General features: G+C 43.9%; 1 protein-coding gene across 5 annotated transcripts in view; it reads right to left on the minus strand.

Annotated features, from left to right (window-relative positions):
- The window catches only part of IKBKB (inhibitor of nuclear factor kappa B kinase subunit beta), a 59,363-nt gene that overhangs the window by 29,793 nt on the left and 4,487 nt on the right, over positions 1-25,083 (minus strand). For 2 of the 5 annotated variants that reach the window (XM_038559936.1, XM_038559937.1), the window contains exons 3-5: positions 15,842-15,936; positions 14,762-14,879; positions 12,165-12,234 (exon numbers count right to left, since the gene is read on the minus strand). In XM_038559936.1, the coding sequence (XP_038415864.1) occupies positions 12,165-12,234; positions 14,762-14,879; positions 15,842-15,936 (283 nt within the window). Of the gene's footprint in view, positions 1-12,164; positions 12,235-14,761; positions 14,880-15,038; positions 15,176-15,841; positions 15,937-21,638; positions 21,763-25,083 lie in introns of all 5 variants that reach the window. The other 3 variants (XM_038559939.1, XM_038559938.1, XM_038559940.1) reach the window with 3 other exon arrangements.

Raw genomic sequence — 25,083 nt, forward strand, 5'->3', positions numbered from 1 at the left:
GAGTTCAGTGCGCCACCTTCCAGCAATCTGCTTATTTAATGACTAAGGACTATGGTTTGGGAAGCTATAAATATCTACGAAAATGGCAAGATCTTACCAAAGACAACCTAGAATTACAAAGGCCAATATGGGGAACATTCCAATTGAACCAGATCCTTTTTTTAAGAAGTACACTTAAAAGCAAGGATTCCCAAATCAAACAAATAGAACAAGATACCTATTTTACTTGATGCATAAAAGCTTCCAAAAAGGCTTCAAGATTCCAAAATAGTTTCATTGAAAGTTTCACTGCAAATAAGCTAATGAAACATTAGACACAAGAGGTGTCTAAACACCACCTGGGGGTATTTGGATGGCTCAGTTGGTTGAGTGTCCAACCCTCGATTTTGGCTTGGGTCATGATCTGAGGGTTGTGGGATGAACTCTGTGCCAGGCTCTGTGCTGAGTGTGGAGCTGCTTGGGATTCTCTTGCCCTCTACCTCTGTCCCTCCCCCTGCTCACACACTCCCTCTCTCTTAATAAACAAACAAAAAAGCAAAACAAAACAAAACAAAACAACACCTAGGTCTTCTGTATTGCACCCTCCCAGGGCTGCATCATCAAAAAACTGGTAAGAGGGGCATGTGGGTGGCTCAGTGGTTGAATGGCTGCCTTTGGCTCAGGGAGTGATCCTGGGGTCCTGAGATTGAGTCCCGCATTAGGCTCCCTGTGGGAAGCCTGCTTCTCTGCCTCTGTCTCTGCCTCTCATGAATAAATAAATAAAATCTTAAAAAAAAAAAAAAAAAAACTGGCCAGGAAATCAATGTTTCATTTGCAATCAACAGGGACAACAGAAAAAAGGTTTTCTCAAAGGTTTAGTTCACATTCTTCAACATCAACTTGAATGCCCCCATATCTGCCTCAGAAGGAGGGCCCCTACTGGTGAGAGGCTGAGGGATTTTCTGGTTAAAGTGCTATGCTATTCTCTTAAATAGCTAAGTGGAACCTGAAATAAGAACTAATTAAAAACCCTTACCAAATTCTGGTAGACACTGGAGCTACACTCTCTACTTTAAACCCCACTCAGAGTCTACAGATGGGATTCTTTTTTTCTTTAAATTTTTATTTATTTATGATAGTCACACAGAGAGAGAGAGAGAGGCAGAGACATAGGCAGAGGGAGAAGCAGGCTCCATGCACCGGGAGCCCGATGTGGGACTCGATCCCGGGTCTCCAGGATCATGCCCTGGGCCAAAGGCAGGCGCTAAACTGCTACGCCACACAGGGATCCCTACAGATGGGATTCTTAAAGATTGGCAGAAGCCAGCTAAGCTGAGACTTCATACTAGAGTCAGATATCTTTCTGATACCTCTCTAGAGTAAGCAGTAGAGAGAGGAAAAGAAAATGTCTTTTGCATCCTTCCTGGGAAGGCCTCTTGAGTCCAAAGGATCGTTCAAGACTACCAGGAATATTTACTGTTTGTCCCAGCTCAAATTTGACAAAATATTTGAAAGGATTTTTTTAAAGTAATATCTACACCCAACATGGGGCTTTAACTGACAACCCTGAGATCAAGAATCCCACACTCTACCAACTGAGCTGGCCAGGAGCCCCCGAAAGGACTTTTTAAAAATAACACTGGTCAGAAGTTGGCCAAATTGGAAGCTGATAATCAGAGCCTGACAGGAATTGCTTCTCCCCTAAGCTAAAATAAAACTACATATCCAGAGGAAAAGAAAAAAACTTCTGAAGCCTTTGTGGAGGGATTTACTAAAACACTGCAAAGACAAACAGCTCTAAATACAGAACCTCAATCTTTTTTATTTTAGTTGGAAATCTTCTCCCTGATGTTAAAAAAAAGCAAACTGCAGATAATGTGGCTTAAATGAGTGGGCCAGCCTATGGTATCATTTAAGTTACAGCCCAATTCCTTGAGATATTAAAACCAATTGTCCTTATCTTACGAGTCTTTGCAAAACCAGAAATGCAGCTCCAGAAACAATTTAAAGTCCACCTGTCCTTTTTACCAATCTCTAAACCTCTCCTACTTTTCTCAAAAGGCTTGTAAGGATTGTGAAAATTCTGACCCTAGGGAACAAAAGTACTTCTTAGAGGAACTTAAGTTCTTTCCCTGTGCCTTTGAGAGGTAAATGCTTTACCTAAGAACTCTTATCTAGACCATCCCCAATTCCTAGGACTGAAGAAAAAAAATCGGGGGAGGTTTTTTACAAATAAAAATTGCTACAGAAGCTCCCTTATCCCAAATCTGATCCACAGCTTCCATACAATTACTTTTAAGGACAGCTACAAATCTTAAGTGTCTTTCATACAAATATTGGTAGAAAAAGCTTTAGACATCTAGATAACCTTATTTCATCTCCCAGAAGCCTGACTTGGATCCAAATGATCCTTTATAAACTAAGGAGTTTTGCATTGTCATACTCATCTTACTGCTAAAATTTTAAAGTGAAAGCCATAAGGTCTCTGTTTGCATATGTCTACAAAATTACATTTGTCTATACATATGTGTGTTGTAGATGTGTAGGATTTTCTTCCTCTGAATGGTACTGCCAAAATTAATATGCAAAAGAGCTCTATTTAATTGGCTTAAAAACAAACAAACATTTATATGATGTAAGTATTCCTAAAATTCTCAGAACTATAAGAGAAACTAACCTCAAATGCCTTTCAGGTTCACATGTTCTAGGAAAATACTTGGTGTTAAAGTTAATTTAAGTTTCTTGGTTTAATTAAAATAGACATGTCTTCAGCATTGTCAGTACTGAATTTAATGCAGACATACATTTATTCTACATGTTTACTAATCAAATAACCTCATATTATCATAATATAAATTGTCATATATTCATATGATATCTATCTTATATCATCAACAGGAAAAATAACAGGATGATGGCTGACTTTGTCTGATGTCTCATGGAGCTTTCCTTGGTAGTCTAAACAGAAACGTATGCTTGTAAAAATTATTAAATATATTCATACAATTTGCCAACATAACAAATATTGGTGCAACAGGCAGTTTACAGCCTGTTAAAGTGCTTAAGTTTTAGTTTTCACTAGAAACTAAGGTTTCTAAAGGTTAAAAATTCTAAATAATATGTAATCAAAGCTACTGGAAATAATAAGAGAAACATCTCTGTACCCAAGGAAAGCAGGGTGTGTGCTTTTGGAAGAGAAGGTATGAGGAATGGAGAGGCATTTTTGTTGAAGGAAAAGACATTTTGTCCCAACGTGAAGCTAGTTATTTCAGAATAGGAAAGAGGAAAAACACAGGACAAAATGTGAATGTAAAAAAAGATGTAGGTTTTTAAAAAAGGAATCTTTGGGCAAGGAATTTCATGTATGGTCAGGTTAGCTAAGATTAAAATAAATTTATTTGAATAAAAAAATTTTAATATCAAAAAGAAACTGGTGCAAAATTAGAATTTGGTTTTCTCTCTGTTAAAATGACAAAGTTTTCTTGGACTATTGGTCTAAATGAAGTCTTTCTGATCCTGAACTACCTGGTATTTTGCAGAGGGCTCCTGGAACATCTCAAGATTTATTTTCTCTATACAAAGAATATGTAAAACTAACTGGACTTATTTGCTATGTTAAATTATATGGAAAGCACTGTCAAATAAGGAGTAATATTAAGCTTTCCTTATACTGCATTTGTCTAGCTTTGTAAGTGTTCCAGAAACTATGAAATTCCTGGAAATCTTCATGTCTTAGAAGAATATTACCAGTAACAATTCCAGTTATTATCCTAAAATGTTATCACAGAAATCACTGAATTTCCTTATCAAATGAACTCTCATCAGTTCTTTAACAGTAGGTATTTTTAAGTCTTTGTCACTTGCAGAGAGTTACTATTCTACTCTGATGCTCTTTAGAAAGTGTTTCTGCACATGTTCCACCTTCAAGAATGGGCTTGGACTTTGGAAAGAACTTGGGCAAGTACAGGATTCTGATAACTTTAAGATCATCATAAAACTGTCCTTAGTAAGAATTTCCAGAAATAATGGAAGAAGTGGATTAAAGCAGAACAAATATAATTAAATGGGACTGAATAACCCAAGAAGGATGATTATGATCTTTTGTTTGAAACACTGCTGGTTCCTCCATGTTTTGTTTTTCCTTTCCAGATTTAAGGAAACTTTTTAAGCTACCTAGGACTTACAGCTATTTGACAAAGCATACCTTTGTAACAAAGGTATGGGTGAAGCATTTCCTTTTTCTCCCTATCTGATCCCTCTAGAAACCAGAAACCCTTGAGTATTCTTTTCAAGGTAATATAGTTAGGTATTTGTGTAAGTTCAATAAGACTCTCTTCTTCTTGTAACAGGACACAATTAGAAATGTGGGCTATATCACCAAGGACTTGACTGAAATGTCACATTTATGAGAGATGTGTATAGACTCAGATATGACCAGACAGTTTAAGAAACTGCTAGGAAAAAAACTCATTTGGTACTTTGCTTATAAGAGGGTCCTAGCAGCCTTACCAGATGAATAAGAAAGGTCACTTCCTGGCAGGCCCAGACACCTCAGGATATTTAGGGGAACCTTGAGAAGAGAGAAATTCACCCAAATTATTGGTATTGCAGGTAAAATCTGATGGTAAATCCTTGGCGTGGCCTCCTGGCCTCAGAGGCTTATAAGGCAATCTGATTCCTTACGACAGGTTCCACAAAGCAGTCTTAAAAGGAGCTTACATGGCTAATCATTATTCCTGCTGCATTTCTGTTAAGTAAACAGGCCAAGTTCAATGCAAACAATTCAGTTTTACTGTAATTATCTTTAACTTAAAAAATAGGGGTAACTGTAGAGAGAAAAATTGCACTTTTGTAGATATTAGATTCCAGTACTGTTAATTTTCTTTGAGGTTTTGTTATAGACCTATAAACTAGATTGGATCCTGATAGTTTCTTCAAATATCTGGCTATGACTCTCCAAACTAATGTTTCTAATTTTCTCCCACCCTTCTGATTTGGAATCAATAAAGACAAAGATTAATTGCCCGTGAATCTCCTTGGAAGGGACAACGCCAGGTCTTCCTCACCCACTAGATGGTAGCCAGACTTCAGGGATGTAGGTTGACGTCTACCAATTAAAAAGGGCTCCTTCAGACTTTGGGAACTACACACCAGCTGAAGACCTCAAAATCAAATTGACTAGGAAGAAATAGCTAACACCAACGTAGACTACTTCCACCTAAGCCACCAGATCAAGACTTCATACTTTTAACACGAGATCCTTTCTTCCTCCTTCTCTGTCCTTTATTCTGGCACTGGCCTGGAAAGATAACACCATCACCTGTATCTCGCAGGCCTTTGCTAAGGGGGGTAATCCAACCTGCAAACAACCGTTGGGTATGCCACAATGCCAGTAGTTCTATAGTTCTGCCTCTTACACACCTCTGATTTCCAATGTGTCAGTTTCTCTAGAATAAACTTGGCCCCCTCTCTACAGTGTCAGACACCCTAACCCTGAGGGTCCATTTCCCAGTCCCTGGTTAACAATCCTAAACCCAGGGAACCTTGAGGTCAGGCTGTACATAAAGAAAGGGACACAAGAGAAGGGTAACCAGAATAAAAACCACCTGCATGGTCTACCAACCCTTAGATTTTGCTGGCCTCCATTCCAGTCCTGTGCTAGGACTCAAATGGGAATTACCAGGAGGCATTCAAAATTAGCTCCCTCTGGCAGATCCTTGCTTTACCAGTTGGGAGTACAAATGATCAAGAACCTCACAACTCTTAGAGCAATAGCTGCCCAATAAAAATCCTTAGACTCAAAAAAAAAAAAAAAATCCTTAGACTCTAACAAAGTACTTCATAAAAGGACAGTCCTCGATTATCTGGAAACTGAGCAAGGTGTCTGTGCTCTGGCCAACACTGCTTACTGCCCCTGGATTAACACTTCTGGAGAAGGTAAAACTCAGCTACATAAAATCACTGAACTAAGCCATCTGGCTTAACAAACGGACTCAACACAGTCTCTCTTTGTTTGATTTTTATTGGTTTGGGTCTTGGGGACCATGGCTTTGAAGTACCCTCTAGACATCACGAGTTACCCTGCATATAATAATCATAGTAATCTCTCTGGTACACTGTATTTCCTTAAAAAGTTTTAAATGCCAGTTCATGGCTACTAACCATCAAATGATCTCCCCAAGACTGGAATGTTGAAAAATGAAGAGAGTTACTGACTAAAACAGTGAACCTGAAGTCATGACCAGTGAATAAATACTACAGAGATTCGGCAAAGTCATGGTCTATGAATAACCACAGAGCAACAGCAGAAACTATAAGAACTTCAGAGCCATAGCTGGGGGTGATGCTAATACCACTATAATGATTTTGAAATCATACAAATATATAATTTTGATCATATCTCAGTTAAGTCTGATCAAAAGGGAAGGACTGTTAAGAGATGACAGGCCAAAAATGGAGTCACTTGTGCTAAGCCCACATCACCAAACTGAGACTTAATACCTAACCTAACTGTAGATTCAGCCTCTCCCAAAATGTAATCTTATTCAGTGTGGTATTACCTGGTCTGCACTAATGAGGTAATCTGCCTGATGGGACCCCTGCCATCCTCAAAAGAAAGGTGACCTTACCTGAAACAATCCTCTCTTTGCTAGTGACTTCCTTGTCCTGGTCCCTTCTGCCTGTCAAAGTCTTTCATTATGTACAGCTCTTCAGAGCTCCTTTCTATTTGCTAGATCGGATGCTGCCCAATTCATGAATCACTGAATAAAGCCACTAAGATCTTTACAATTTACTCAGTTAAAATTTGTTTTTTAACATTTAACACTACTGTGTGCCAGTCACTCCACCTTCACTGGACCTTCCAAGCACAACAAATTAGAAGGCCAAGTGTGAACACGTGGAGAAAGACTGAATCCAGCTGGGGGGTTCCCGGCTAAAATAGCCCCTGTGATTAATCAGCAAGGTAGAAAGGCAGCCATACCAAGTGCTGAGAGAAAACTGCAAAACCATTCTTGTTTGTTCAACAAGTACTGATAAAGTGTCTTGTATTTCCTAGGTATTGTGGAAAATGTGCCACTGAGGCAAGGCGTTTTCTTCACTTACTGCAGGGTCTGGCCAGTGGCCCCTCACACCAGAAATCTGTCCCCACTGTCAAGCACAGGGAATAGAGAGGAGAAATGGGATATGTGACTCGAAGGAGGGCTGAAAGGATCTGGAGCCTTGAAATGAAAGGGTATATAGAGCAGGAAGAGGGCGAGTTCTAGAGACAAGATTCGTGTCTGGGTGACTGATGGGAAAATGGGCTGGTGACACAAGAAAGGGATGCCAGGAAGGGATCTGGCTTAAGGAAGAAGTCTAGGACTTGGTAATGGCTTTGGGAGAAGTATACAGACACGGGTAATGGAGTTGAGGAGAGAGCTCAGGGTTGAATACACAGACTCTGGAGAGAATATGGCTGATAAGGAGGTTGTGAGAATAGCCTGGCAAAGAGAATACTGGAAAGCAGTGGGTGGTCAGTCCAGGCACAGAGAGGGGCAACGGGGACGGAGCAGGAATGAAGAAAAAGCACATAGACAAAACTCTAGGGGAAGATGATGCATTAGGGGAGAGGCAGGAGACACTGGGTATGCAGTCAGGCTGGGACAGTGGAGAGGGCGTCAAAGACGTTCTGGGGCGCCCATTCTGACAGCCAGCCCCCTAGATGATGAAAATGGAATATCGAGTTAGAAGGGACCTTAGAGGCCGCCTAGCCCAAACCCTTCATTTTAAAGTTGAGGACAGGGCAGCCCAGGTGGCTCAGCGGTTTAGCACCGCCATCAGCCCAGGGCCTGATCCTGGAGACCCAAGATCTAGTCCCACATTGGGCTCCCTGTATGGAGCCTGCTTCTCCCTCTGCCTGTGTCTCTGCCTTTCTCTCTGTCTCTCATGAATAAATAAATAAAATCTTTTAAAAAAATAAATAAATAAGATAAAGTTGAGGACATATAGCCCCAGAGAGTTACCACAGTTTCCCATAGAGAAGAAATGAAAAGACAAATAGACCAAAAGGTCCTTGCCCAGGGTGACAGAGCTGGGAACTTGGAGAAGCCAGAAATGAAAGCCAGTTGTCTTCTCTTTTATTATTAGTAGTTCATTTATGCTTTCCAACATACTTTATATACCAATGATCTGAATTGCTGAGATAGGGTAATCCTGTTATGTTCTAAGTCCACAATTAGAAACACTAAATAGAAAGGCCAATTTGAATGAAGTTCTCTTCCCTAAAGCCCTGTATTCCCTTTGAACCTCTCTCTGCCTTTTAATGCTGAAGCATGGCTGCCTACGAGGCATGGCCACAACAGACACAGATGGTGACTTGGAGAATGAGGCACCGATGAAACCGGGAAGCGGGGTTCCTGAAGGTTCCAAGGACAAGATGGTCAGTTCCCGCAGTAAATTGGCCATCCAGCGAGTCAAGGAAGATCAACTGAGACTTAAGACCTAAGGCGGTCACAGAGATCACACAACCAGACCACCCAGCTGGGCAGGGCACACACAGGCAGGTCCCCCTCAGGCAGGGGAATCACGGGCCTCCAGAGTGTCCATCTGTCCTTCAACCTTGAGTGCTCAGCTCAGGAGGAAACACACTGCAATGTTTTCCAAAGGATAACGAGCAAGACTACTTAAATAGAGTCCACTTAGGTGTAACTTCCTTGAGCTATTTTAGGGTTATGTGGAAATTCAGATCATTTCCAGCTGCCTCTGTACCTGTCTCTGGATCTCTTACCAGCATAAGAGAATAATGCCTAATAGGTCTGTCCTGGCATGTGCTCACCAGGCAACGGCTTATTTTCTCATATTTATGCTGTAGTATCTTCCTAATCAATTTAAAGTTCACTGGAAAAATCTTCTCTATTATCTTGATGCTGCTCTGAGTGGGCATCTCTGTTACGTTAAACAAGTTACGTTAAAACAGGTTTAATCCAGAAGAGAAGGCACTGACTTCTGGACCCAGTGGTCAAGGGTGTGGCTCTGACACTTATCTGAAGCCAACCTGGCAGAGAACAGCAGTGGCAACTCCAACAAAGGAAACAGGGCTGGCACTTGGAACAAACTGGAACAAAATATGCTCAGGAAATGTTTCAGAATACAAAAGAGCTAGCTTAGATGTGCTCCAAGAAAAGCTTTTGAACTCCCGCTCAGTGGTGAGATCTTGCAAAAGAAATAAACTTGATAAATCCTGTACACAAATCAGAAATGGGAAGGAGAAGTATAATACAAGCTTATCAACAACCTCTGCCACAACCACAACACTAGGGGATGTGACTGCTTCCAGAAGATGAATGACACAGGAATAGGTCTGAAGGGTAACTGTTTCTAGGAAAGGAATGTTACAAGGCAACCACCAACCTGGTTTACCAGATCCCAAATCAGGATGACAGGTCTTTCAAAAGGGATGCTATTAATCCAAATACAGAGTGGGGAAGGACATGAGAATGGAACAAACATTTGCTGACCGCATGTTATGCCAGGAGCAGAAAATACTGTGCCGGTGCTTTTGGTATATCACCTCACTTTATCCTCATAACAACTCTAATGAGGTGACAGTCTCATTTTATAACTAATAAAAGAGATGTTCTTAAAACCTAGGTGACATGCCTAAAGTCACAATGCCAATAAATGGAGGATTGAGTATTTGACTTGGGACTGTAAATTATATGTGGACATCTTTTTTTTTTTTTTTAAATAGATCCTTACTTATTCTAATTTCCTTTAGGATTTATATCTTTCATTTGACATTTACAGAAAAGCTGCTATATAAGATACCACTATTCCAGATGCCGACAATACAGCAATGACTAAAATCTCTGCCTTCAGGAATTTAATTCTAGGGACACCTGGGTGGCTCAGATCATGATCCCATGGTCCTGGGACTGAGCCTCACGTGGGGCTCCCTGCTCAGTTGAGAGCCTGCTTCTCCCTCTGCCTCTGCCCCTGCTTGTGCTTGCTCTCTCACTCACTTTCTCTCAAATAAATAAGAACTTAATCCCAGTGTATTAGTACTCCAAAAGTTAATCTTATTTCCAACTTAGGGTTTCTCTTTCTCACAAAGAGAAAAGATAAGGAATCAGTGACCTAAAGAATTTCAATATTCATCCACCTACAGGAGAGCTGAACTGCATACACACTTGGAAGTTTACCAGTATTCACTATTCTGACTTACGTATAACTTAAACACACACTTAAAACTTCAATACGTAATATGAAAGCTGTCACATCAGTCAGTGGTAACTGGATATTAATGGCCAGACCAAGAAGATGCAGTAGAGGCTCTATTAATATCACTAGAGAATCACTTGAGGAAGTAAAAGTTATACGAGGAAGTAGAAAATTCTGTACTCCAGCCAATAAAATGAAAACCTTAATAACTATATGCTGAATGCAAAAATAATCTCACCGGTGAAAGAAAGTATCTGAGAGAATAAAATTTTTAAAAAATGACTTAAACCACTGGGGATCCCAGGGTAGCACAGCGGTTTAGCGCCTGCCTTTGGCCCAGGGCGTGATCCTGGAGACCTGGGATCGAGTCCCATGTCAGGCTCCCGGTGCATGGAGCCTGCTTCTCCCTCTGCCTGTGTCTCTGCCTCTCTCTCTCTCTCTCTGTGACTATCATAAATTTAAAAAAAAAAAAAAAAAATGACTTAAACCACTAATCAGAGAGAAATAAAATAAGCTTCCCACAAGGAGCAAAAGAATATTCCCCAACCTACTAACCTGCCTTTAACCCAACTCAACAGAGAATAAATAATTTGGCCACTAGGGTAACAAGACAATCAAGTATTGTCTAAGTAAAACTTGGCTTGGCAAGCCATGTGGCAAAGTGTCAGGAAAATAGGTGGGATTCTTAACCTATGCACAAGACCCCTCTAGGCAGACAGAGAGGGCCCTTCCAGTAGACCCACAGAGGCCAACTCATGAAGGAATTGGCCTGGCGAGTTAGTGGTGGACGCCCATTAAAGTCAGATAAAAGGGGTGTGACGTCAACTCATCCTCACTATGAACTCCATCCAAAGGACAAAGACGTGGAATAAAGAGGGAGATGGAATTTTCTATGTCAGGTTGTTTGGATCCTAACTTGATGTCAGTGCTGGCCTCTCCCTCCCCTCATTTCCTTCTTGCCCACCCTCTATGAAGAGTGGCACAGGGTAAGGGTAAGGTGGACCCACACTGGCAAGGCAAAAATGTTGTAGAGACTAGAGGCCTACCTATCCTACCAGGTTTACATATGTGGCAAAATGGTAAGGGCTGGTGAACCCAGCTGAAAGGCACGTGGGTTTCACTGTACTACTCTTTCAACTTTCCTGTACACTTGACATTTTTCTAAAGTATAAAAGTAAAAAATGAGCAAACGAAAAGCATGCAGCTTCAAAGTGTTTGCAATGGAAAGGAATGAAGATGGTATCAGTGCCTATATGTGGGGCACACACTCAGTGGTAAGCTCTGGATAACTTTAAATTTTAAATCTCAAACTATCAACTTCTACGAATAAGCTTGAAGATTTAAAAAAAAAAAAAAAAAAAAGGTTTGGGTCAGGCCCTCTCTCACTTCTGCTGTCTGTTTCTCTAGGCCGGAGCCCTGTGCTGGTTAGGTGGCCCCCCAACCATGTTCCTGCCCAAGGCACATGCCAGGGTCCAGAACCTTGTATCTGAGCTCTGTGGTCTAAGGTCGTTCTTTGCCCTGACCTTCTCAGACAGTGTGGCAGACACTATCATCTGAGGACAGTAACAGTACCAAAGGATTAAACGGGAGTTTTTCCTATGGCTATAATTGGCAAAAGAACTGCCAATGTGGAAGTGGAAAAATTAGTTGCCAAGGGATGAAATTCATTCAAATGACAACCTGTCCCACTGCTGGCCATTCCAGGAAAGTAGGGAGTGGAGCTTTTTAATGGAAGGAAATCTGTTATTCTATATACATAATTCACTCTATGACTGAGTCCGGAAGGAAGGGAAATCTATTTGAGTTCAGTACCTGCCTGACTAGCCCTCTGTTGACCTCTCCACCCTGTCTGTACCCCTGTCAACTCCACCCTCTGGAAGGAACAGAGGACCAAAATATCTCCCCTCTGTGTTCCGCAGGGACTCCCAGGGACCCCACACACTCTCCCTGAAGGGCACAGCCTGATTTCCAGGGCTGGGATTTACCAATGTCACTCAGCAGGGTGAGGATGGCTCCTTCCCGCAGGCCACAGCAGTTCTCAAACTGGTTCAGGTACTGTCAAGAAGTTGAAAAGAAGCATCAGAGTGAGCAGTCCCTAACCACCAACAAGCCCACAATGTGTTTTACCAGCAGGAGTCATTTGAGTGCCAACCCCAGCCCTGGGCTTTGGGGACCTGGGCAGCAAGACTGGGAGGCACTGGCCCTAGGTGGAGGAGGAGGAAGCAGCAGTGAGAACCCCCACAAGTGCTCAGGTACTTACAGCTGAGGTGTCTCATTCTAAGGTGACGGATTCTCATTCTCACCTGAGCTGCAGTTCTGAGGGAGACGGGCCAGAGGCTATGCTCAGCCACAGTGGGAGCACGGCTCCTGAGAGGCCCGCAGAGGGCAGAGTGGAAGGTACTCCCTGAAAACCACGCTCTGGCCGCTTCCCCGACATGGCCTCACTGGGTGATGATGGTGGTGGGGAATGCATAACGAGCATTTACTATGTACCTGGGACCAGGCAAACCCTGCACAGATCGGCTCAGCGGAGCTCTACCTACACTGAGTCATATCATCCTCCCACTGCCACCAACACAAGCACTGTTAGGGTTTCCACCTCACGAGTCAGGAGCCTGAGATGGAGGGGTGCCGTGATGTCTGCTCACACAGCCATTGCAGGGCAGCCCTGGAACATGAAGCCACATCTACCTGAGGCCTGAACTCAAACATCTGCCCTCTTTGCCCCCCTGGCCCGGGCTCAATACACTGCTGGCAGTTGGCCTCAAATGAAAACAACGAAGAAAATAACTTCCAACTGAGGGTTATGGTCATTAACTAATATTTATATCCAAGAGCATCCAAGAGCCTATTTCCTGAGCTGGGCATATACATTTCACTCTTTCAGTCCGTTCTGGCTTCTACACCTGCTCATGGGCTAGCCAAGCTCGTCTCTCTGTGCCCAGGGGAGCAGACTCTGAACTTTTAAGAGGAGGGAAAGACAGGCTACTTCATTTGGAGAACAGAGAGAACTGAGGTCCCAGGTGCTCTGGGCAGCTCACCCCCAGGTACAAGACTGCAAGGACTGCGGGCCTCCCTCAGATCACCCCGTGCCCCACACATCAGGTCAATCGTGCTGCTGTGTGCATCATCATCTTCCCTGGCTGATGAGCTCTTCACTGCCTACCAGAGATCGAGTCTCGGGCTTCTGAGCCCTCCGCAATCTGGTCACTTCCCACCAACTCCCACACTACCCTCTAAGAACCACTCACTCAACCGCAACAACATGACTGTCTCCCATTTTAAATAACTGCATTTGGTAATCGGATGATTGTCAAAGGTTATGAAAATAAAGAGGAAAACTGAAGCACTATCAAGTCCCCCATTTCCATTCACTATCAGTCCCCTGCCTATAGGTCATGCCAATGACTGTTCGCATCCTGCCATGGCCCTCCCATGACCTGCCTATCTCCCATGGCAGGAGAAAGCCAGGCGAGTAGATCAACCCTTGTGGGAAATTTCCTTTACAAAAAGAAGGCAGAAGGGGCCAGAAAAGTAAGGAGAACAGCACACGATGCTGGGCCCAGGAAGCTGCCGTGTCAGGAAAGAAGAAATGCCTGGGTACCCTGCTCCCCACCCTCCCCATATAATATCGTGGCCTTTCTTCTAGCATGAAGAGCACAGGAAGGTGTGCACTAACAGACCAACCTCTTTTCAACACAAAAACAACTTAGTTGTCTAGAGCTTTTATTTTTCCTCCTCCTATGTGGTACCACATAGTTTCATAGACAGAGAGGTGGCCTGCGGTTGGCTTCCCACTGCAGCTGTGTGAGGCCTGCTACTCCACCTCATCGTTCTAGGCCATAATCTCCATCCTTCACACAGCACTCCCGCTGTACCAACATTACAGGGATGTTGAAAATCAAACCAGGCCAAGTATAAAAGCAGGTTGTACGAGCCAGTTTCAGAAAACGATAGGGAAGGTGGACAGGCACAACTGTCCCCAAGACAAGGAAGGGCTGCCACCACTGCCCAGTGGCAGTGTATGTTCTCATAAAGAGAAGTTAATGTGCTAAAGGGACAAACGCCCAGATGATGAGTCAGTGGTGGCTCTGGAACGTCGGCCCAGTTCCCTGATTATGAAGTCAGCTCCCTTCCTGCCTTACTCTGTGACCCTGGGTGCAGCACTGCCACATCTGTGGGACAATCCCCCCCCTAATAAGGACAGCAGTGACGCTGATGCACTGAAGGATTGTGGTGGCCCTAACATGCCCAGGGAAGAAAAGTTTGTTTTGGAATTTGTCCAGTCTTCCCCGTCCTCAAAACCTGGTGACTTTTTCTTTTCATTTTAATAATCACTGTGCAGTACATACAGCAAGCCCTTCCCTGACTTTCTCGTAAAAGCTTCTGATTCAGTCTCTTGATTCACATCACGCACATGTCACCCCACCCCAAGCATGGGATGGGGGATCTGAAAAGAAAAAGTAAGCCCACTGCAATCCCTGTGGCTGCCTGAGCTTCCTGATGATGAAACGGTGATGCAAAAGGCGTCCCCACTGCCCCTGCCCAGACGGACTGCGCCCTGCTACCCTGGAAGCCTCACCTTTCGGAGATCTCCTCCTTGGCAGTACTCCATGGCCAGCAGGGGCAGGTCATTGGGAGCCAAGTTCTGCATCCCCTCAGGGACATCCCGGGCAGCCACCACATTGGGGTGGTTCAGCCTAGGAAGGAGAGACCAATGAGGGAAAAACCCAGGCTTTGGCTCAAACCCATTCCCCTCCTTTGTCAATGTCTCAGCAAAGCTTTACAACAGAGGCCTGGACTAGCCAAGGGCCCTCAGGAGTAAACAGGAGGATAGAGGTCAGGAACGGGCTACTTACCTCGGTGCCCGGTCAGTTAGCATCCACCCAGCTCTACTTTCAGCACCACGAGCTCAAGGACTGTGAGTGCATCATGTGCAACTTAAGTTTCTTTAGAGTGCCCCATATCAAGTCCTCACTGTACTTCGAAACTGCTTCTAAAAGCATAGAAAGTAGAGGGACTTCCAATCTCATGCCATTCAAGCAGGGATGGGGTGTGTGTGTGCATGTGTCTGTGTGTGCAAACAAGGTGATACCTCTGTTTTTTAAGAGGTTCATAGAAGGAGCACCTCTATGTTTGAGGTCTTCCAAGATGACTCAGTTGCTAGTTTACTTAAATGCTGACCAACCCCCTCACTACCAGGGAGGACAGATCCATCCAGGGGCTGACAGTCCCTGTACCCACACAGGAGAAGTAAGTACCTGCCATTAGTTCACAGCAGTAGAGAGGAACATACCACCTTAGAATTGGAAATAGAGGAGGGAAGAAAAGCATCTTTGGTGACAAAGGAAAATGCACTGTGATGGCTATTTTAAATTATTTAATATGAGAAATAAAACTGACCAAAAGCCCTTTATAAGGCTCAGTGTTGGACACTAATGGCCACTCCTCTAGAAGTCATCTGTTAATCCTGACGGAGGGACTGAGATTTATGATTTTCTTTTCTGGATGTAGCATGTGGGGTGGTTGCTCCAGATCCCAAAGCTCAGAGGGCTCCCTCCAGATTTCATTTCCATGCCCCAACGGGGCCCCTCAGCTCCTGTGGTCTCCTCATCCCCCTGCAATGCCGGCCCTGTCTCAGTTTGGTGTACTGGGCCCTCACCTTCTCATGATCTGAATCTCCAGGCACCACCGCTCTCGATTCCGGGGGCTGAGCTCCTGCCGGCACTGCTTGATAGCAATCTGCTCACCTGTTTCCTGCAGAGAGAGCAAGCACGGGGATGAGATGAGCAGAGCCCACATCCCAACGCACTGAGAAAGCCATGGGTCAAACATAAACTTGTATCCTTAGGGCCCAAAGCATGGATCACAGGACCCCTGGGATCCCAAAGCCCACATATGTACCCACTGATGGATGGTCCCAAGTTGCTCGCCAGCCTATCAGGCTGGCCTCCACACCTTTGCCTCTTCCTTGACTTTCTTGTTTCTAGCCATCCAGTCAACACCAAGGCCCTGTTTGGTTCCCACCTCCTCCATGAAACCTCTGCTAACCATTCCTGTGAAAGAGATTTCTCACTTCTCTGAGCCCCAACTGCTAGATAGAACCATATGACATTGCTGGTATTGACCATTTTGACCTACACAAATGGCACTTCTTTATAACTCAACCTAACATGCTAACTCAATGCCACATGCTTCCATTGTTCATACAATGAACAAGACAACACAAGAGTGTTGTCTCCCCAGAGAAGGCAAGTCTAGCATGGTGGCTGGAACACAAGATGATTCAAGTTAGCATTTACTAGCTCTGTGACCTGGGGCAGAGTGCTTGATCTGACTCAGTTTCTTCATCTGTAAAATAAGAATACTTATACCCACCTTCTAGGGCTATCATGAAGCTTAGCACCTAGCAGTGTCCAGCCCCTAGGAGGTGTTCAATAATGCTACTGGGAACAGACCCATGTTATGCAAGTACTCCTGGCATTTAAAATCCTTGGAAAGTTGGCTCTGCTCTGCCTTTCCAGCCTCTGTCCCAAGAGGCCACCCTGGGCATCTGACATTGCAGCTGGATTAGACCACCTGTCCAGTCCTATGCTTTTCTAGTCTACACTTTGCTCACATGGGTACACAGGCACTACCAAAGCCTACCTCATCAGGCTCTTACCTTGCTCTCCAAAGAGCAACTCCTTCATTACACGTATCTACCAAAGACTTATCTTCTGTAGAGTCATAGGGTTATACTATTTTCTATGTTAAATTACAGGCTTCTCCATCTTCATGTACTTTAACCTCTTCTCCAGTAACTAGCACACTGCCCTTAGCAGAGATTTTGTAAATGGAAAAGAAGGCAATCAATAAAACATTTTTAGATAATTAACTGACTGCCTGGGTCTGAGGATTAACTCATCCCTTTTCCTTGGTTCTCTAGACAACACCAAGAATCCCAGGGAACAGACTAAAAGGAAAGAGCCCTAAGACCACAGTGCTGGCAGCAGCAGGGACAGTGGCTCTGGCCTCAGGTGCTCTGACCACCACAGGGGGTGACCACTACATGGCTGCCCCCTCCCTACGCCTGTAGGGGCCTCCAGGATGGCTGAGGGACAGTCGATGCCTGTGGCTATGCCCCTGGTAGCACCAGCCGAAAGCTGGTCCTGCCATCAGTGAGCAAGCTGACTTATACCAGTATCCTGTATACTGTGGGTACATGCAGCAACAACCTCCCCAACAGCCTTATGTACAAGGGAAGAGCCAATGCCTGCAGCTGGTTACACTAAATCCTTCAACAAGAAAAGATTTCAGAACAGTACCAAAATTCTACTACTTGCCCAATGGAAGGATATTCTAGAGACCTTGAAAGATCGTTTTCTTAGTTTTTCTTAGTTTTGTCATTTTATGAAAATGCATACTGAAAAGAATTTCAGTTTTTGTAAGTGTAGCAATTCACGGTGCCCAATGTCTTTAAAAAGACATATGTTGAGGGGCATCTGGGTGGCTTAGTTGGTAGAGGGTCAGACTCTTGGCTGCAGCTCAGGGCTTGGTGCTCCGTGGGGGTTCTGCTCAAGATTCTGTCCCTCCTTCTCCTTCCCCCTCTGCTCCTCTCCCTGCTCACACATCTCCCCCCACCACACTAAATAAATAAATAAGTAAATAAATAAATAAATAAATAAATTCTAAAAAAATACATTGGGAACCGTGGCAGGACCTGCTGGTGTGCACATGGTTGTCCTTACAGCAGAACTACATCACAGCCACACATTTAACAAACTGGCCATGACCCCTACCAGAACAAAGACCCACACAGTAAGAAAGTAAGAAAAGGAGCAATAGAAGTCACCTAATGAGCAGAAGCTGTCTAATAAAATCACTGAATCACTGATCATTAGACCAGCCCCTAAAACTGACATTCAAGAAAGATAAGCTTCAGAAATAAGGTGGAAGCATCTTCTGCTTCTTGTAGCTCCAATGCCAGAAAACAGATAGGACATCTCTACGATCCTCTCAGAAGTTGCTTCTAACAAATCCTAATATTGCTGTGGTTAAGCTGTGTGTCATACAGTTACCTCATATGTCTACATTAAAAAAAAAAAAAAACCTACTGAAATAGAATTCACATACCACACAATTCATCCATTTAAAGTGGGCAGTGTAACGGTGTGGGGTATAGTCAGAGTAGTAGAACAAAAACCATAAATCAATTTTAGAACATGTTCATCACTCCTGGAAGAAACTCCGTATCCATTAGCTGTCACTCTTCCCCCAGCCCCATGAGCAAGAGCAAACCACCTATCTTTACAGATTTGCCTGTTCTGAATTTTCACATGAATGGATGGACTCACACAATATGTGGTCTTTCGTGGTGGCTTCTTTCACTTAGCATGATGTCTCCAAGGCCCACCCATTTGGTAGCCACATGTCTACTTTTGTAAGGACAAACACTCTTGGGTGCAGCCCATGGCACTAATAACCAGGTCCTGCCACACCATTCACACATTGCTACTGGAGTCCCGTTGTTTGGCCTAGATCCTGAGGCACTCTCTGAAGAAGAGCTGAACTCTTTCAAAAATCATAAATCCTGTTGCTACTGAAGTAATCAGTACAGTTGTACAAGCAAACTCAGGTAGAAATCCATCTAAATCATTTCATGAGTTAGGGAACATGTGAAAATACAGTCTCTTCAATTGACCTACAGACTGTTGGATCTCACAAAATGTTACACCCTCCACATCATGCACTTCCCAATTCTTCTGTCTGTTCTCAAACCGATTTGAATTTGCTTTCAAGTTTCACTTCCCCTTCATGTTCAGACTCAAACATTTTAGCCCAGTTCTATGGTAACTCTGTCAATGGCAGCTCTGCCATGCCAGTAGAGGTGCTTGTTTCCGGTCAGGTGGGATCTCCATGGAAACTGAGACTGGCACGCACAGTTCTACAACTGACGGGCCAAGTGTAAAACGAGGTAATAGTGCTGAGGGAGTCCATTCACCATGTACCATTTTGATGGACAGTCTGATAAGTAACAGTTCAGCAAGAGATACTGCAACTCACGGTTTGTTACCTCAGAATGATTCAGAGCTTAAATCAAGGTATTTAAAGATCTGCATCTAATTTAACTTCAATATACAGAACAGTGTGTTAGGTTTTTGTTTTTGCCTTTTTTTCACTGCTGCTACTAACAAACTGCCACAAACTTAGTGGCTTAAAAAAACACAAATTTATTTCCTTACAGTTCTGAAGGTCAGAAGTCTGGTACAGATCTCAATGGGCTAAAATCAAGATGTCAGCAGGACTATGTTCTTTTCTGGAAGCTTTGGGGGAGAATATATTTCCTTGATCTTTGAAGCTCCTAGAAGCTGCCTGTATTTATTGGCCCAGGGTCCCTGCCTCCATCCTCAAAGCTAACAAGGACCACTGACTGTTACATTGCATCATTCTGACCCTGACTGTCCTGCCTTCCTCTTCCACTTCTAAGCCCCTCATGATTATGCTGGGCTGACCAGATAGTCTGGGATAACCTTCCCATCTAAGGTCAGCCAATTAGTAACTTTACTTAATTCCCCTTTGCCATGATGACCTACCATATTCACAGTGTCAGGGGTTAGGATAGGGACATCTTTGGGAGGGGCTGTTACTCTGCCTACCACAGAGAGTATGCTTTCTTCATAAAAATGACAAATCAAACTTCAAAGGTAGATTAAGTGATAGAGAGAGTATTTTATGTAATCTAGCTATACACTGGATAATTGTAGATAATTGCCATCTTCTGTCCAACACAAACACTGGATCCAACACATAGCTGTCCCCCGGCCGAAAGCAGAGTCCAGAAATAGATTTTAATACTGAAGACTGATACTAAAAACTGGAGATGTGCTATTAGCCTCAGTATCCGAATTCAAATTAAAAAGTGAACTTGGCAATATGAATACTGAACCCATGGTGGGCTAACTGGGCAGAGACACCAGAATTCACTTTCTATTTGTGTACAGCTCAGTCCTATGGCTGTAGGGGAAATCCTAACTCCATGGGCTGGGGAATGTCTCACACGGATACAGACACACTCAATCTTTTCTTATACAGGGGCCCTTGAGGCAGTATTCTAAAGCATTCCAGTTTTCCATGAGTAATACTGCATTTGAAACAGAAACCCACACAGAATGACTTTCTGTTGCTAAAAACATACCTGTTCTAGAAAGCAAAATTCAATTAAACAGTTCAGAAACAGACTAAAAATACTGGTTTTGAAACCCTGGGGAGTTTGTTCTCCACTAGCAACAAAACTCCAAGAGCAGAGGATGACTTTCTTTATTTGAGCTGGAACTTCCTAGAGTCTTAGCTCAGATCTATGGAAACCTAAGACTTGGCCCAAATCATCTCAACACCCAACTTCTGGTAAGTGGACTCATGTGGGATGAAATTTAAAGTGGGTTTGTATTTTGAGAAAATGGAGACAGACGCCAACAGTGTCATCCATATTGAATGCAGTTTATTATGAAGGTCCCTCAAGTCTGCGACTCTTTGCACATGAAAACACAAAACTTGGGGCCCCTGGGGGGCTCAGTGGTTGAGCATCTGCCTTTAGCTCAGGGAGTGATCCCGGGGTCCTGGGACTGAGTTGGCATCGGGCTCCCTGCAGGGATCCTGCTTCTCCCTCTGCCTATGTCTCTCTCTCTCTCTCTCTCTCATTCTCTCTTTCTCTTATGAATATATAAATAAAACCTTAAAAAAAAAAAACTTGTGTAGAAATAGAGTGTAGTATCACGTCGGGGGGGGGGGGGGGGGCACCTTCTCAGATGGCTGAGAGCTACCAAAAGGTGTGACCGCAACAAGTGAGTTCAAAGTCAGTCTACTCAGGAGCTGGCACAGCTTCCCAAGTTAGCCTTCTTCTCATGAGGAGGGGAAATTTGCTGGAAGCCAAGAGGTACACTCAAACCCTTGGCTCAGAAACCTGTCTCCTGTTACTGTGGCAACCATCCAACAAATCACTGTGGTAAAAGGGAGTAATTAGTAATAACCAGTTCATTCCTTCTCAGGCCCTGCCCTCCAAGACGAATGCTTCAGAGAAGAGGTACAAAGCTAGGCCTAGACAGATCCTAGGGATAGAACCTGGGCCTGAGGGATCCCTGGGTGGCGCAGCGGTTTAGCGCCTGCCTTTGGCCCAGGGCGCGATCCTGGAGACCCGGGATCGAATCCCACGTCGGGCTCCCAGTGCATGGAGCCTGCTTCTCCCTCTGCCTGTGTCTCTGCCTCTCTCTCTCTCACTGTGTGCCTATCATAAATAAATAAAAATTTAAAAAAAAAAAAAAAAAAGAACCTGGGCCTGAGAGTCAAAAGATACAGGGTCTGGCTGCAGCTTCCCCCTGACTCAACCATGCTGACCAATCTATGCTGAGAGGGCTCTGAGTTCAACCCAATCCCTTGGATGTAAACACCCAAGAGAAATAGTGGCCTCCAAATATACTCACAGTGACTTGACGGGTGAAATAAGTCAGGGTTTAACTCCTTCATCCTTCACCTGGTAAATATGTGACACTGAGCCCATTACTTTAGTTTATGGGTCTTTATCCACAAGAGGGAGATGACTCTACCCTGCAGTCAAAACAAGATGGAATGTCTGATACAGAGCAGGCCTTGAGTAAATTACAGTAGCATTGCTTCCTTTCTCTGGCCCTGTGTAGATGTTACTCTACTCATTTGATTTGTCTTCTCTTCAGACCATCCACAGTCTATCTCCTTTCAAGATTCTGCTTAAGTTCCATTTCCTCAAGAAGCCTTCCCTCTCTCCTAAGCATTCAAAAAATAATATAGAAAGAGCTTCTAGCACAGCCAGCACAGAGCACTTTGGATAAACAGCAGCCGTTAGTATTTCTACACAATCTGGTGCTTATATTTAGACCTATCTAATATACTGCTGAGTACTCATTTTACCTCCTCAATTAGAGCATAAGCACACTGAGGACAAGCTCATTTCTTTTCTTCCCTTCATGAAGCTTGGGTTGGTGCTCAATAAATTCTTAGTGAACTGACCGAAGTCCTTAAGACTTCAGAACACACACAGAAGCTGAAGTGAGCTTAATCTTGTCCAGTGAGGAAACACGCAACAGTCAGCACTATTTCATAGAAGAGATAATGACACCTTCGTTTCTAGCTTTAGAACAGCCAGTACATACATTACCTCATGTCATCCTGACAGGCATCCCTTGGGAAACCAGGCAATTCTCAGCCTCTTTCACAGCCAAGTGCACAGAGAATATATTTGCAAGGCACTGTGAAACATTCCCAGATCCTTCATAAAGCAGCTGCTTTATTTCATGCCCAGACATGCTGAGAGCCAAGGAGATCAATATCTAAGTATCCCCAAAAATCCATGGGGAAGTTTAGGCCTAAAGCCATGAAGCTGGCAAGTTAACAGAGCCAGGACTGGAGCCCAGGTATGAGTGACTGGGAGCCATGTGGTTCCCCACCCCCCCTTATTCCCAAAAGGTGCTGCGGGCTGACGTCACTCAGGTCATCACCCTCTTCCTCTATTTTTAACAGCCTATCTAGTCTGTACTGATCAATGGTTTGTGCTGACCCTGAGGCTGAGGATTTAAGGGAGTACAGATGCAGCAAATACTGCCTAGGCCCATGCTTGGTAATAGCATCCAAAAACTCTGGGAAACGGGTAGGGGCATTTGGTATACAGCCGTTCCTCACTAAGAAATACTTGTTTACATGCTGTTTTCCAAACAAGAGTTTTTCCTTAGTGCTTCAAAATGATTTAGACTGATTGAAGAGAACTGAGAATGTTCTTGGGGTGTCCCTAACCATAGAGTACCCACCATAAAAAAGCCACAGGCCATAATGGAGAAAGCAGGTAGTTGGGATTTGAATAGATACAGGTTCAGATTCCAGCTCCTTCACTTACTAGCTTAGACTGTAGGTAAATGACCTAACCTTTCTGTGCTTCAATTTCCTCAGCAATAAGCAGAAATAAGGACAATAGTTCTTGTCCTTATTGGACAACTGTTGTGGTTGGCTCAGTTGGAGGAGCATGTGACTCCTGATCTCAGTATTGCAAGTTCAAGCCCCATTTTGGGTGAACAGATTACTTAAATAAACTTAAAAAAAAAAAGACACCAGTTCTTTCTTTTAGGGTTATTGTGAAGACTGGAGATAAAGAGTGTAAAATACCTAGCCCAATGATGGCACATGGTAGGTTCTTAATAAGTGATGGGTCTGATTATTAGGCATTGCATATGTGACTGAGGATACCAATTCGTAGACTCTTTTATGAAATTGCTCTCATGATAAACTAAAAAGCCTCTCTTTTGTGGACAAGATAAAGTATATGGAGTATCAGGAAATGTACATGGTTGCAAAGTATAATCATCATACTGACTAGAGTCACGTTATCAAAACCACCCTGTCCCACCTGCTTTCTTCAAGATGCTCTGAACACTGGGGCATCCACCAAAGAACACACTATGCTTGCTCTGATCCTGGACATCAACTGAAGATGCACTCCTCAACTGAAGATGCACTCCTCAGCACTACAGCAGCCCTGAGGATTTCCCCACCTGAGGAACAACCCAGAAAGGGGATGAAGAGCTTCCCGGACTGAGCCAGGCTCATCAACAAGGTTACACTAAGTATTTGTGAAAGCTGACTCCTCCTGCTCCCTCAGCCCTCACCTTCAATTCCACCATAGAGTCCTAAATAGCTCTTAGATCTGCCCACTTCTCTGCATCTCCACCGCTATCAGCCCACTCTAATCTCTCACCTGTCCCATCTCCAAAAGCTTCATGACTGGCCTCCCCACATGACAGGCCAGTGCCCGTGGTGTCCTGGTACCAGCTCTTCTGAGAGCAGATTGTTAAGTATTCAGGAGTTCAGTGAGACCTGCTTGTTAAACTGTCAGTGGGTTGAAATAAGCCCTGGTGGAAGTAGTTACCCTGTGGAGGTTGGTAAACACTACTAATCAGGATATGATTTCCCAGCACACCAGGGCCTGGGCCCCTTCCAAACTGTTCCTGCAGTCAAAGTGAACCCCCTTCCAACAGCTTCCTGTTGCTCTTCAGATAAAAATATAAGCTCTTGGCAGGGTCTCATTGTTACTTTCTCTGTTCCAGCCTCGCTTGCACCTGGCTCCCCTCTTCCTCCCTTCTGGGCCCACTGGCCTTCCAGTCCCACCAGCTTGCCAAGACCTGTCCCACACAGGGGTTCTGAATAGGCTGCTCCCTCTTCCTGGAACTCTCCTCCCACTCTCCCAGCTGGGCTAAGCCTGGCTAAGCTGGGCCAACTTACCAATAACTCAGAGTTCTGCTTATGCATTACTTCCTTGAAGAAGCCTTTCCCTGACCTCCTGACCGATCACTGCCGTGGGCCCCTCTCCTATGTCACACTTATGATAGTTGGGAGTTTACATTTGTAATGACTGATTAATGGCTCTTTCCCTTTTCCAAAAAGGTCTTTATAGAAAGTGAATGACTTTATGCACCTGACACACATATAACATAAAGACAATTGCTGTGTGGGAAATGAAAGAAAGCCAAAACCAGAAAGGGCCCCAGCTGACCAGGAACTCAGAGCCTTGACAGGACACATTCTTATACACAAAGACAAAAAGGCAGTATATGAAGCAGGCCAAATGAGTGAAACTGAAGGAATTCAGGGGAAGAACTAATTTCCATAGAATGAAGGAGTCCATGGCAACTTTACTGAGGAGGTGGTCTGCAGCTATACTGATTATGTAAAGCTGTCCAGGAGACAGAGGCTTGTCCCACAGAAGGCTCAGCCAACCAACTTGTTGGGAGCCAACAAGAGGAGGTAATGCTAAGAAAGACACGGTGAGGCCAGACTGTCAATTTGACTTTGGCTTTTTAAAAAATAAAGATTAAAAAAAAAGAACGAAAGAAAGAACAACCATCA

Source organism: Canis lupus, chromosome 16 (genome assembly GCF_011100685.1).
Source record: "Canis lupus familiaris isolate Mischka breed German Shepherd chromosome 16, alternate assembly UU_Cfam_GSD_1.0, whole genome shotgun sequence".
NCBI lineage: Eukaryota > Metazoa > Chordata > Mammalia > Carnivora > Canidae > Canis > Canis lupus.